The sequence below is a fragment of the Oncorhynchus masou genome, unplaced genomic scaffold (assembly GCF_036934945.1).
Source record: "Oncorhynchus masou masou isolate Uvic2021 unplaced genomic scaffold, UVic_Omas_1.1 unplaced_scaffold_2012, whole genome shotgun sequence".
Taxonomy (NCBI): domain Eukaryota; kingdom Metazoa; phylum Chordata; class Actinopteri; order Salmoniformes; family Salmonidae; genus Oncorhynchus; species Oncorhynchus masou.
In genome coordinates, this window is record NW_027008501.1 from 78,967 (window position 1) to 92,242 (window position 13,276).

The following is a 13,276-nucleotide window of genomic DNA, read 5'->3' on the forward strand; positions in this document are numbered from 1 at the left end:
TATACACTACATACACTATCTACACTACACGACCTACACTGTCTACATGCAGTATCTACATAAACTATCTACACTACACTACTACATACACCATCTACACTGTATAAACTATCTACATAATTTACACTACATACACTGTCTAAACTACACTACATACACTATCTACATAATTTATACCACATACACTATCTACACTACAGTACATACACTACATACACAATCTACAACATACACTATCTACATACACACACTATCTACATACACACTTTATCTACACTACACTACCTACACTACACTACACTATCTACATAAAGTGTCTAGGTGTTCCACAGTGATACAGATCTGTACAAAAACCTCCCTCAGTCAGACTGCACAGTGACTGTCTTGCTACAGCTGGGACCTACTGCAGGTGCTGAGGGAACCAAGTATAGTTATTGTATCTGACCACTAGAGGGGAGTTAAAAATCAGCCATAACTTATGCTTGAAATCAGTCAGTCCTATCCCACTGGGCACACACTGATGGAATCAATGTTGTTTCCACATCGTTTCAATAAAATTAAGTTGAACCAACTTGGAAAAGACATTGAATTGACGTCTGTGCCCAGTGGTAAGGCTTCATAATGCGTGTGAGAGTGCAACATGAGAGGAGATGGCAGAGAAACATGGTTTCCTGCTGTCTGGGGATTGAGGATCAAACGGTTTTTGATTCATAAGGATCTGTCTCTGTCGGTTAGCATGGAACTGGTATTTCCTTCAGCCTACGGCTCTTTTCTTTGTGACGAGAACAAGCCCTCTTATGGCCCTCACTGAGATCATCCAGAGCAGGGTAGCTTACTCACACACACACACACACACAGCGGGCAGTTAAACTGTCATACTGTGGTCACACACACTGATGATGTGACTCAAAGAGGGGTGAGACAAAAAAGTGTCAGCACACACTCTGTGGCCACACAGCAGCAATAGATATTTAGGCAACAACAAAGTCCAGTCTCAGTAGAGAATGTCTCTGATGTTGTGTAATGTCAAAATCTCTGATTAGACAGACATAGACAAGGTAGGAACCTGCGATACATGGTGTTGTGTCAAAATATATGACAGTCCAAATTATATAGTTCTAGTAAGCGGTTGATTAATGTCTTATTGCCGTTGTCCCTTGTTTAAGTGAGACCCTATATCAGCCCATATATTATAGAGATATCAACTCCGATATGTCAAAGATACCAAATAAGAGATTTCAGCTCTGTTCTCTCAGGGATATCACCCAAGAAGAATCAGAGATACCAGTCCAGAGTGACAACAGTCCAGAGTGACACCAGTCCAGAGTGACACCAGTCCAGAGTGACACCAGTCCAGAGTGACACTAGTCCAGACGGGGAGCTTTCTGATCTCTATGCAGTGCTTGATGTTGGCTTCTTCTGCTCCCTCAGTGGTGATCAGGCTTCCCCATTATTGGTGTGTCAGTTGGACTGGTGACTGGTGGAATAGGGATGGTTATGGTCCGTTCCACATCAGTGGACAGCCTTCTATGGCTCTCTCAAGGTTACTCTCTGGGGAGCCTCCTCTTCTAGATTTAATCTATGGAACAGAATATCACGTTGAATCATTCAATACCATACACCAGTGCTCTTCAGTCCTGGAGAGCCAGTGTGCAGGCTTTTGTTCTGGCCAAGTACTAACACATTTGATGATAAGTTGAAATGTTGATTTAGGTGTGTAGTAGTAGTGCTGGGCTGGAACAAGAGTCTGCACACCCTGTAGGTCTTCTTGGCCAGTCTCTGTCATACAGCCTGAGCAAGCCATTCACATTGTTAACTTACCGCCCACACAATGAGGAACACGCAGGCTGTGACTGGGATCGGAAGCAGGGACAGCAGACTCCCCCTTGACCGAGTCTGTTCATGATCCTGTGCTTCACTTCCTGAGAGAGACAACAACATGCTCTGTGAGGAAGAGACTTGTGAATGCTGTATGTTGGGGCTGAATCGACACTGTGTGTTGGGGCGTGTTTCTTACCTGGTGTAGTAGGGGCAGGGCAGGGTGGAGGCACACAGCGGAATCCTCCTTCTCCCTGAGCTGCAGAATTCAAAATGTCTCTGATATAGTCGAAATACTGCCCAGATGGCCATTTGACCGCCCTATAGTGGCATTTAAAGACTTGCATTGTTGCCTCCTGGAAGTACAGACAAACAAAGTAAACATCAGGATGGTTGCACCACTTAATACGGTCAATAAACTGGGTCTACAGTAACTGGGTCTACAGTAACTGGGTCTAAAGTAACTGGGTCTACAGTAACTGGGTCTACAGTAACTGGGTCTACAGTAACTGGATCTACATTTGGCAGAACTAACAGGCATTACCAGCTCCTCATGATCAAATTTGAAGCGTAGATTTTGCAGCATGGTGATGAAGATCTCAATATTATCTTTGTTGGAAGAAATGGCACCAAACACCCGGGCCAGTTCCCTGAGGCTTTGTTCCAGTGGATAGATATTCAGTAGAACCCAGCACACACCACTCTGGAGTAAGAAAAGGGAGAAAACCGACTAGGTTACATATGATTCCAATCTACAGATTGTAAATAAAACAAAAATGTTCCTCTACAAAAATGCTGCCAAAGTTTAAGACCACCCAACTTCTCTCCTTCTAAAAGTTTCTGCATGATGTTTTGTTTTTGAGAAATTCTACTCACCCTCTCTTTGGGAATATAATGCATAGAAATGTTATAATCCTTTGGAATATTGTGTTTCTGAAAAAAATAAATTTGTATTATTTGGCCCATTTTTCTGTATCAAAAGAAGAGATTTAAAGTTGTTTTTAGGTTGAAATAAACTCTAAATAATCACCAGACTAGTTTTGCATAGTAGAGTTCAGGTTAGAGTATGTAGAAGTTCTTACCAATAACATCAGCCTGCTCACGTCATCTGTGACAGGATTCCCAAATCCTCCTGAGCATACTCCAAGACTTGTGAACAGAAATAGGACACACGTGGTCGTCCGAATCTGACAGAGGAAGAACATCAGAAAGGGAAGACTTTCCTTTCCCAGACCCTCCGTACATGGCTTTCTTTTCTGAATCTGTATATGACTTCACTTTCTCATCAACCCTCAAGTTAATTCTAGAAACGTTCTAAAAACAAAAATCACAAAATATTCAGGAAAATCTGATAATACATAAAAATATGGATTTCTACTCACTTTGCTCTTCATATGGAACTTGAGAAGTTAATGAGGAAGACTTGAAATCCAATGTTTCTTTCTTCAGGCAGAGGACTTGTCATGATGACATGTAAATACTATAGACCAGGGTCCGGCTGACTAGTGTCGCAAGGGCCGCCTACAGGCACTACTCTCTGTCACTCACCCGCACGCACACACACATTTTATAAACTCTTACTTGTTTGATATTTGTGGTCTATCTAAATGGGGGAATCACTTTTTTTTTTAAAGAGTTGTAGTCCGTTTCCGTTCATAACCTGCCCTGAGCCTCTTCAAGTACCAAGCACCATCTCACAAAAACGTCTCTGTGCTGATTCCCTAACATTTCCAGCTAAATATTTATCATAAATGTTATCAAATAGATTGTGAATCAATATCCAGTGTAGTATCCAAGGATATGAGGAGGATATTTGGCTGTGATATGGATTAGAAGTATGTCTGAGAGCCTGAGAGGAGAGACAGTCTGTGATTCATATGCTTTGATTCATCTGACCTTTTGTTTACGGCACAAGGACAGCATTGTGTGACCAGTCCACTGTCACTCAGTCAGACACTCAGTCACATAGTGTGTGTGTGTGTGCGCGTGTGCGTGTGTGTGTGGATGTGTGTGTGGGTGTGTGTGTGTGTGTGTGTGTGTGTGTGTGTGTGTGTGTGTGTGTGTGTGTGTGTGTGTGTGTGTGTGTGTGTGTGTGTGTGTGTGTGTGTGTGTGTGTGTGTGTGTGTGTAAGGGAGGGAGAGTGTCTGTGAGATCTTGTGACAACAAAAGTTGCTCGGTGAGAGTGCACAGAGTGGTTGGTAGCATATATGAGTCAGACATCACGGAGGAGGATGAACGTACAACTCATGTGACAAATCACTCACTTGTTACTCGTTGTAAGGTTTTGATCAGGCACACACAAGGTTACTTAACAAAGTACATTTTGTCTGTGTCGGACGTTAGGAGCCAATAGGGGAGATGGTACGAAACGCATGGAGAACAAGAAAACAAGGTGCCAGATGTATTTACAAGGGAAGGAAGATACTGTAACAAAAGTGAACAAAAATATATCTAGACAATGTTTTTATATTAGTGTCTGTCTTACAATATGGGACAGTATTGATACTGCTTTTTTATGAATAAATAAACCACACAAAAATTCTGGTCATCTCACTGATGAGTTGTCAACCGCGTTCATATCACAGGTGTCCTGTATCACCAGACTGTTGCCCATTTGCATATGAAGACAATTTGCATTGGTAGCACATGCTTCAGTGTTCTTAAAGTGTTTAAAGTCCTGTGAGTTAAACGTGTGCTTTATAGAAGCCACACAACATAAGACAAAAATGACTTTTATCTCCATAACTATCTTGGTCCTTGCATTTTACACAAATGGTAAGTTAGGAATTACTTCAGTAATTGACCTTAAAGCATTCTATTTTAATATTATTATCCTAATTTGAACAGAAAGTCTTTATTCTAATATTCATATTTGAACTGAAACAGGTTAAATCTAAATCAATGACTGCAAATTCATATTTGTTTATCTCTTCCAGGCTGTGCTGGGGACATTCTATTGACCCAGACTCCTGCAGTTGTCATGGTCCAGTCTGGAGAGTCTGCCACGATCAGCTGTAAAGCCAGTAGTGCCATTGACGATGACTTAGCCTGGTACCATCAAAAACCTGGAGAAGCTCCTAAATTCATCATCAACTTTAACACAGGTTTAACATCTGGTCGATATCAAGGCACTGGATATGATATTGAGTTCACCCTGACCATCAGTGGAGTTCAAGCCGAAGATGCAGGAGATTACTACTGTCAGCAGCATGAAGCTGATCCGATCACACAGTGATACAGAGCTGTACAAAAACCTCCCTCAGCTGTAGAGGAAGTGATCTAAATCTGCCTACTGGGGACTTTCACAAATGTTGTGTTGAAATACAATATTAATATTTATCGTGACAAGGATTATCATGACAAATACAGGTAAGCTCAAGGCCCAATCTGAATATAATATCAGTTAATATGCCAGTGTGAGTGTGTATTTATGCACATTTAGGTGTAATATTTGTGCTGTGAAGAAAATTACCAGGCAAGAGACGGGAGCACAGTTAGTGTTGTTTAGAAAGAAAATCTTGTTTAGTAAGAACAATCTTCCCAGCTCTGCAGATTTTGCTGTGAGGAGGCAGAGTCATTAGATCCTTTATTTTGGTACTGTCCATATTTAGGTCGTTTTTGGTCACACGTCCAGAAATGGCTGAAGAACTTCAACATTTACCTAGAATTAACGCTACAGATAGCAATACTGGTGATTTGAAAAATCACAGTCAATTGATCAATAATATAATAATTATTTTAGCAAAAATGTTTATCTTTCATTTACAATCTGTAGAAACTATGAGAATAGAAAGGTTCAGCACTTTTGTGAAGCATCACAGCACAGTTCAGAAATATATGGCTAATAGAAATCCAGAATGGATGGCGTTAAGAGATAGATGGGAGGGGTTGAATGGAGCTGAATGGTGGGGACTAATAACAGCAAGATAACAAATGTAAAACATTCGTGGTCTGTGAAATGTACATAGGTTCAGAACTGTTGTGAAACAGCACAGATACAAATAGAAACTGGATAGAGGAAGGCCAGAACAAAAAACAAACCAAATTTAACTATTGTAAAATAGATTGTGTCTGTAAAATGTGTAAAGTATGTATAAATTAAAGATAGAAGCCTAGGTGATATTGTTTATTAGTTTACTCCTATTGGGCCGAGGGGGTGGTAGGGTTTGCGGGGAACAATAAAGGTACATAAAAAAGTGTATAGGTGTATAGGTGTATATATATATATATATATATATATATATATATATATATATATATATATATATATATATATATATATATATACAGTTGAAGTCAGAAGTTTACATGCACTTAGGTTGGAGACATTAAAACTAGTTTTTCAACCACTCCACACATTTCTTGTTAACAAACTATAGTGGTCATTCTCTCTCTCTCCCCTTACCCATCTGTCTATCGCCTCCTTTGAATTCCATGCTGTCACAGTTACCAGCCCTTTCAAGCTTAACATCCTTATCATTTATCGCCCTCCAGGTTCCTCGGAGAGTTCATCAATGAGCTTGATGCCTTGATAAGCTCCTTTCCTGAGGACGGCTCACCTCTCACAGTCCTGGGCGACTTTAACCTCCCCACGTCTACCTTTGACTCATTCCTCTCTGCCTCCTTCTTTCCACTCCTCTCCTCTTTTGACCTCACCCTCTCACCTTCCCCCCTACTCACAAGGCAGGCAATACGCCGACCTCATCTTTACTAGATGCTGTTCTTCCACTAACCTCATTGCAACTCCCTCCAAGTCTCCGACCACTACCTTGTATCCTTTTCCCTCTCGCTCTCATCCAACACTTCCCACACTGCCCCTACTCGGATGGTATCGCGCTGTCCCAACCTTCGCTCTCTCTCTCCCCCGCTACTCTCTCCTCTTCCATCTTATCATCTCTTCCCTCTGCTCATACCTTCTCCAACCTATCTCCTGATTCTGCCTCCTCAACCCTCCTCTCTTCCCTTTCTGCATCCTTTGACTCTCTATGTCCCCTATCCTCCAGGCCGGCTCGGTCCTCCCTCCCGCTCCGTGGCTCGATGACTCATTGCGAGATCACAGAACAGAGCTCCGGGCAGCCGAGCGGAAATGGAGGAAAACTCGCTCCCTGCGGACCTGGCATCCTTTCACTCCCTCCTCTCTACATTTTCCTCCTCTGTCTCTGCTGCTAAAGCCACTTTCTACCACTCTAAATTCCAAGCATCTGCCTCTAACCCTAGGAAGCTCTTTGCCACCTTCTCCTCCCTCCTGAATCCTCCTCCCCCTCCCCCTCCTCCCTCTCTGCAGATGACTTCGTCAACCATTTTGAAAAGAAGGTCGACGACATCCGATCCTCGTTTGCTAAGTCAAACGACACCGCTGGTTCTGCTCACACTGCCCTACCCTGTGCTCTGACCTCTTTCTCCCCTCTCTCTCCAGATGAAATCTCGCTTCTTGTGACGGCCGGCCGCCCAACAACCTGCCCGCTTGACCCTATCCCCTCCCTCTTCTCCAGACCATTTCCGGAGACCTTCTCCTTACCTCACCTCGCTCATCAACTCATCCCTGACCGCTGGCTACGTCCCTTCCGTCTTCAAGAGAGCGAGAGTTGCACCCCTTCTGAAAAACCTACACTCGATCCCTCCGATGTCAACAACTACAGACCAGTATCCCTTCTTTCTTTTCTCTCCAAAACTCTTGAACGTGCCCGTCCTTGGCCAGCTCTCCCGCTATCTCTCTCAGAATGACCTTCTTGATCCAAATCAGTCAGGTTTCAAGACTAGTCATTCAACTGAGACTGCTCTTCTCTGTATCACGGAGGCGCTCCGCACTGCTAAAGCTAACTCTCTCCTCTGCTCTCATCCTTCTAGACCTATCGGCTGCCTTCGATACTGTGAACCATCAGATCCTCCTCTCGACCCTCTCCGAGTTGGGCATCTCCGGCGCGGCCCACGCTTGATTGCGTCCTACCTGACAGGTCGCTCCTACCAGGTGGCGTGGCGAGAATCTGTCTCCTCGCCACGCGCTCTCACCACTGGTGTCCCCCAGGGCTCTGTTCTAGGCCCTCTCCTATTCTCGCTATACACCAAGTCACTTGGCTCTGTCATAACCTCACATGGTCTCTCCTATCATTGCTATGCAGACGACACACAATTAATCTTCTCCTTTCCCCTTCTGATGACCAGGTGGCGAATCGCATCTCTGCATGTCTGGCAGACATATCAGTGTGGATGACGGATCACCACCTCAAGCTGAACCTCGGCAAGACGGAGCTGCTCTTCCTCCCGGGGAAGGACTGCCCGTTCCATGATCTCGCCATCACGGTTGACAACTCCATTGTGTCCTCCTCCCAGAGCGCTAAGAACCTTGGCGTGATCCTGGACAACACCCTGTCATTCTCAACCAACATCATGGCGGTGGCCCGTTCCTGTAGGTTCATGCTCTACAACATCCGCAGAGTACGACCCTGCCTCACACAGGAAGCGGCGCAGGTCCTAATCCAGGCACTTGTCATCTCCCGTCTGGATTACTGCAACTCGCTGTTGGCTGGGCTCCCTGCCTGTGCCATTAAACCCTACAACTCATCCAGAACGCCGCAGCCCGTCTGGTGTTCAACCTTCCCAAGTTCTCTCACGTCACCCCGCTCCTCCGCTCTCTCCACTGGCTTCCAGTTGAAGCTCGCATCCGCTACAAGACCATGGTGCTTGCCTACGGAGCTGTGAGGGGAACGGCACCGCAGTACCTCCAGGCTCTAATCAGGCCCTACACCCAAGCAAGGGCACTGCGTTCATCCACCTCTGGCCTGCTCGCCTCCCTACCATTGAGGAAGTACAGTTCCCGCTCAGCCCAGTCAAAACTGTCCGCTGCTCTGGCCCCCCAATGGTGGAACAAACTCCCTCACGACGCCAGGACAGCGGAGTCAATCACCACCTTCCGGAGACACCTGAAACCCCACCTCTTCAAGGAATACCTAGGATAGATAAGTAATCCTTCTCACCCCCCCTTAATGATTTAGATGCACTATTGTAAAGTGGCTGTTCCACTGGATGTCAGAAGGTGAATTCACCAATTTGTAAGTCGCTCTGGATAAGAGCGTCTGCTAAATGACTTAAATGTAAATGTATAGTTTTGGCAAGTCGGTTAGGACATCTACTTTGTGCATGACACAAGCCATTTTTCCAACAATTGTTTACGGACAGATTATTTCACTTATATTCACTGTATCACAATTCCAGTGGGTCATAAGTTAACATACACTAAGTTGACTGTGCCTTTAAACAGAAAATGATGTTGTAACGGAGGAGCGAACCAAAATGCAGCGTGGTGGTTACTCATGTTCTTTAATGAAAAAATGAACGAGACATGAAAAATACAAAACAACAAACGGAACGTGAAAACCTATACAGCCTGTTTTTTTTTTTTTTTATAAAAAATAATTTATTATCATCAATACCATTCATTCTTTACAACTCATAATTTACATACATACTCAAATAATGGTATTTTTAATTAAACTAAACTTAACATAAACCCCAAACAAAATCTCAGGGGAGCATCTTCCCTCCCCGTCACCCAACAAAATATCTTCCCCTATCTCCCTGTCCCTAATCTATCCTCTTACAAATCTAAATGACACCCAGCCCTAAACCCCCCTTCCACCTCTCCCGAGCAGCATGCTGCCCCCACTTCCTCTCCTCCCTCTTCATCCTCCCCCTCAAATCTCCTTCCACTCTCCTCACTATCCCTTCCACCCCCAATCTCTCCCTGTCTTCTCCATGTTCAGCCTTGCTTCCCACAGCCCCCGTTTTAAGAGACTCATGAGAAGCCAGAGCAGAAACCTGTCCCTATCCGTCCCTCTCGCTCTCCCTACACCCCTCTCTAACCTGGCCCACGTCAATACAAAATCCCCTTTACCAAACCTAACAACACCCGTGCCCTAGCCCATACTACTCCAGCAAAGGCACAGTCCCAAAAGACATGGCGCACAGTCTCCTCCCTGCCACAAGAGGATCTTGGACAGGTGGGGGATTGCACTAAACTATACTGGTACAAGATGGAACGTACCGGCAAACACTTATGAAGGCTCAACCAATTCAGGTCCTTGAGCCTGTTGTCCAGACCCCTCACCTGCACTCCCTCCCAGACCACTTCCCGAGATGCCTGCTACAGGCGCAGGACTCTCTGCCTTACTGACCTCATCGTACAGGTGCCTATGATCTAAACCTACTCGGGCAACTTCAACCTCTGGGTGCGCACGCAGCCACTTGGCCGCATGACCAAAGTGCCACGGCAGCTGTTCCGCCCGAGGACCCGTGTTAGACCACACCATTATGCTTCTCGCCTGATACGAGAAAAATACCCGCAGAAGGTAACCGGACGGGTGTATCACTGGCTGAGCAAGCTCCGTTAACAAGAAAGAAACAAAAATTGTGTCCAGCTTGAGGGGAAATGTGGTACCCCCCTACCTCCCTCCCCGATGGGACAAATCATGCGTGCCCTGGCGACCCACTCATACCTGCCACTCCACATAACCTGAAACACAAGCTTCACTAGAGGCCTTCTCAGACAAGCCGGCAATGGGTAGATGTATGCCAAATACAAAGCGACGGCAACACATCCACCTTTAGGACCAGGACTTTGCCCATAAAAGACAAATACCTAGCTTTCCACATTGCTAGCTTCCTCTGTACCACTGCGATATGCATTCTCCAGTTTAGCGTCGCTGAGCCGGAGGTCTCAAAATGGACCCCGAGAATCCTCAGGGCCCCCTCACAGAGAGAACCCCCCAGGCACATCCGTTCTACCGCGCCATCTTCCGAAAAACTTGACGGAAGACTTTGCATGGTTCAGAACTGCTCCCGACGCTCGAGTGAAATCCCCAAAGATGGCAAGGGACCTTGTCAGGCACGAGTCCTTGCACAACAACAAGGAAGTGTCGTCGGCGTACTGCGTCATCTTAACACGCAGTCCACCACTTCCAGGGATCAGCAGACCTTCCACCCATGTGTCTGCCCTAATGGCAGCCCCCAGAGGCTCCATGTACAGAACGAAGAGGAGAGCCGAGAGTGGGCACCCCTGCCTGACCCCAGAGGTCAAAAACGTCACCCAAGTGACTATTTACACTAACTCGGCACCCCGCTCCGACATATAATGTACGAATCCATCCTATAAACTTCTCCCCAAATCTTAATCGACCTAACACTCTGAATAAAAAGGATCTATTCACGCGGTCAAAGGCTTTCGCCTGATCTAGCGCTGCTACCATAAAAGGCAGTTCTCTATCTTCAACCAAAGCGATGGAGTCCCTGATTAACTGTAGGTTCCATCTAATAGAGCTGCCCTCTACCCCGCACGTCTGATCCTCATGAACGACGTAGGGAAGGGCTGTGCGCAACCGGTCTGCTAAAACCTTTGCAAGTAGCTTGTAATCTACACACAGCATGGTCAATGGCCGCCAGTTGCCAAGGTCAGTTACTTCCCCTTCTTATATAAAAGTGACAGCACACCAACAGCCATTGATCCCCCGGACCCCCGTCTCAAGGATGGCCTTCAAGACTTCGAGGACCACTGGTCCAGGTATACCCCAAAACTTGAGATAAAACTCAGCCGGCAGCCCATCCATCCCAGGCAGCTTCCCTTTTCCCATCCTCCGAAGAGCGCTCTCAACCTCTTCTAGTGAAATCTGGGCCTCCATCACTTCTCTAATGTCCTCCGGCAACCGCCTGGACAAGTGTTCTAAAAACACATTTCCCTGCTCTACATCTATTTCCCTTTCCTTAAATAAACCTTGGAAATGATCAGTTGTCACCCTGACCATATCCTCTGGTTCTCTAACTATACTACCATTTTCTTCCCTAACACCATGCATTACCTTCCTACTCTGTCTTGCCCTAACCAACTTAAAGAACATAGCAGAACAAGTCTCATTATGTTCTAGAAAGCCGCTATGCGCACGCTCCAGGAAAGCTCGAGCCTTCCGCTCCTGCAACTCCCTGAGCTGCGACTTTAGGGTTGAGGATCTCTCCCAGTCAAACGACCCGCCGAGGTTGCCTGCCTCGTATTGAGTTCAATTAACCTTTGGATACGATCCACCTCCCTCCTCTCCTCCCTTTTTTCCTCTTGCAATACCCTATTATAAAAGCCCTAATCCTCACCTTAACTAATTCCCAACACTCTAACACCCCTCGCACATGGACCGGAGACCCTCAAGCCTCCTAAAGAAAACATAAAACCCGTCAACAAAAGCCTGCTCCTCCAGCACATCCCGACAACTGTCCCAAAGACCTGGGTACAAAAATATAATCGAGCCTCCGCTCAACCCCCTGGAGTTACGCCATGTAGGACCGTCCATTTTCGGAGTAGTGTGCATACCACCATCTACCAGACCATGGCAAGCCATTAGCCTAGCAATGGCGCCTGCACTGTTATCCCCCTCTTCCTAAATCTGTATTAAAATCCCCCTATCACTAATTTCCTATTTGTGACACACAGGGCGTCAGACAGTCCACCATCTCCTTCCTGTCTGCCACCACCTGTGGCCCATACACCACCACTAATCTAAATTTACAATCCCTTATCGTGACATCCACCCCTATAACCCTCCCCTGCATTACCACAAAAGAATCCTCCACTTTTACCTCCCTGTGCCCACACAAAATCCCTACCCCGATGAGTGCACCCCCCTACACCCCAAACCGACTCCCCCTTGTCCCACTCCCTCTTAAATCTACTAACATCCCTCCATCCCTCAGGTGAACCTCCTGTAAAAAACAAAACCCACACCCTCCAAATAACTAAAAACCACCCTCCTCTTAACAATATTTCTTAAACCCCTTACATTTAAACTAATAAAAGTAAAATTAGACTCCATGAAAAAAATAAAACATGTAATACACTCAAATTCTAAACTCAGACAGAAAAAAAAAAAACAGGAGACTCACCCGATGCTCCCCTGCTCCATATCTACCGGTGAGAACACCATCCGTAATCCCGACATCCCCCCTCTTCCTCCATCACACCATCCCAGGATGCAGGAATAGTGTTTGGCTTCGGGGTGCCCTGCACCCTGGGTCTACCCCCACAATCCTCCCCTCCCCAGTGTTGCAGCTGGTTTGGAAAAAAATTGGGGAGGCTGAGTCCCCAAACAAAAACTCCCCACCTCCTCCTGTACCCAGTCCTGAGTCTTGTTAGGTGTGTCCCCACCCAAATGAAGTTGAGAGTCTTGGGAAACCAGCAGCAACCCAGAGGTTTCTCCCACCCCCATCACTCTTGGCCATCCCCTCCCCCTCACTGTCGGCCAATCGCACCTCCTCTTCATTCTCTTCTTTGGTGATGGCGGCAGTGGAGAGATACCACCCCCCCGCCAGCTCCTCCACCATACCCCTCATCTCTTCCACCATGTCACTTTCCCCAGTCCACTTGCTCTTCCACCGTCTTCTTCTTCACCACTCCTCCTCGCTTTCTTCTCTCTCATGCTCCTCC

The 13,276-nt window shown here is 46.0% G+C and overlaps 1 protein-coding gene and 1 long non-coding RNA gene across 2 annotated transcripts; one reads left to right on the forward strand and one right to left on the reverse strand.

Annotated features, from left to right (window-relative positions):
* Positions 1-1,495: 1,495 nt before the first annotated feature.
* LOC135532762 (uncharacterized) lies at positions 1,496-3,429 on the reverse strand. Its single transcript, XM_064960201.1, has 7 exons — positions 3,201-3,429; positions 2,901-3,005; positions 2,695-2,751; positions 2,363-2,521; positions 2,018-2,174; positions 1,822-1,922; positions 1,496-1,579 (listed from the first exon to the last, which is right to left on the reverse strand). The coding sequence occupies exons 1-7, from the start codon at positions 3,210-3,212 to the stop codon at positions 1,496-1,498; spliced, it is 675 nt and encodes a 224-aa protein (XP_064816273.1). The 5' UTR covers positions 3,213-3,429.
* A 1,085-nt stretch (positions 3,430-4,514) lies between these two features.
* LOC135532765 (uncharacterized) lies at positions 4,515-7,296 on the forward strand. The gene is made up of 3 exons (XR_010454388.1): positions 4,515-4,593; positions 4,755-5,187; positions 7,235-7,296. It is a non-coding gene; the product is annotated as an uncharacterized LOC135532765 (long non-coding RNA).
* The last annotated feature ends 5,980 nt before the right edge of the window (positions 7,297-13,276 follow it).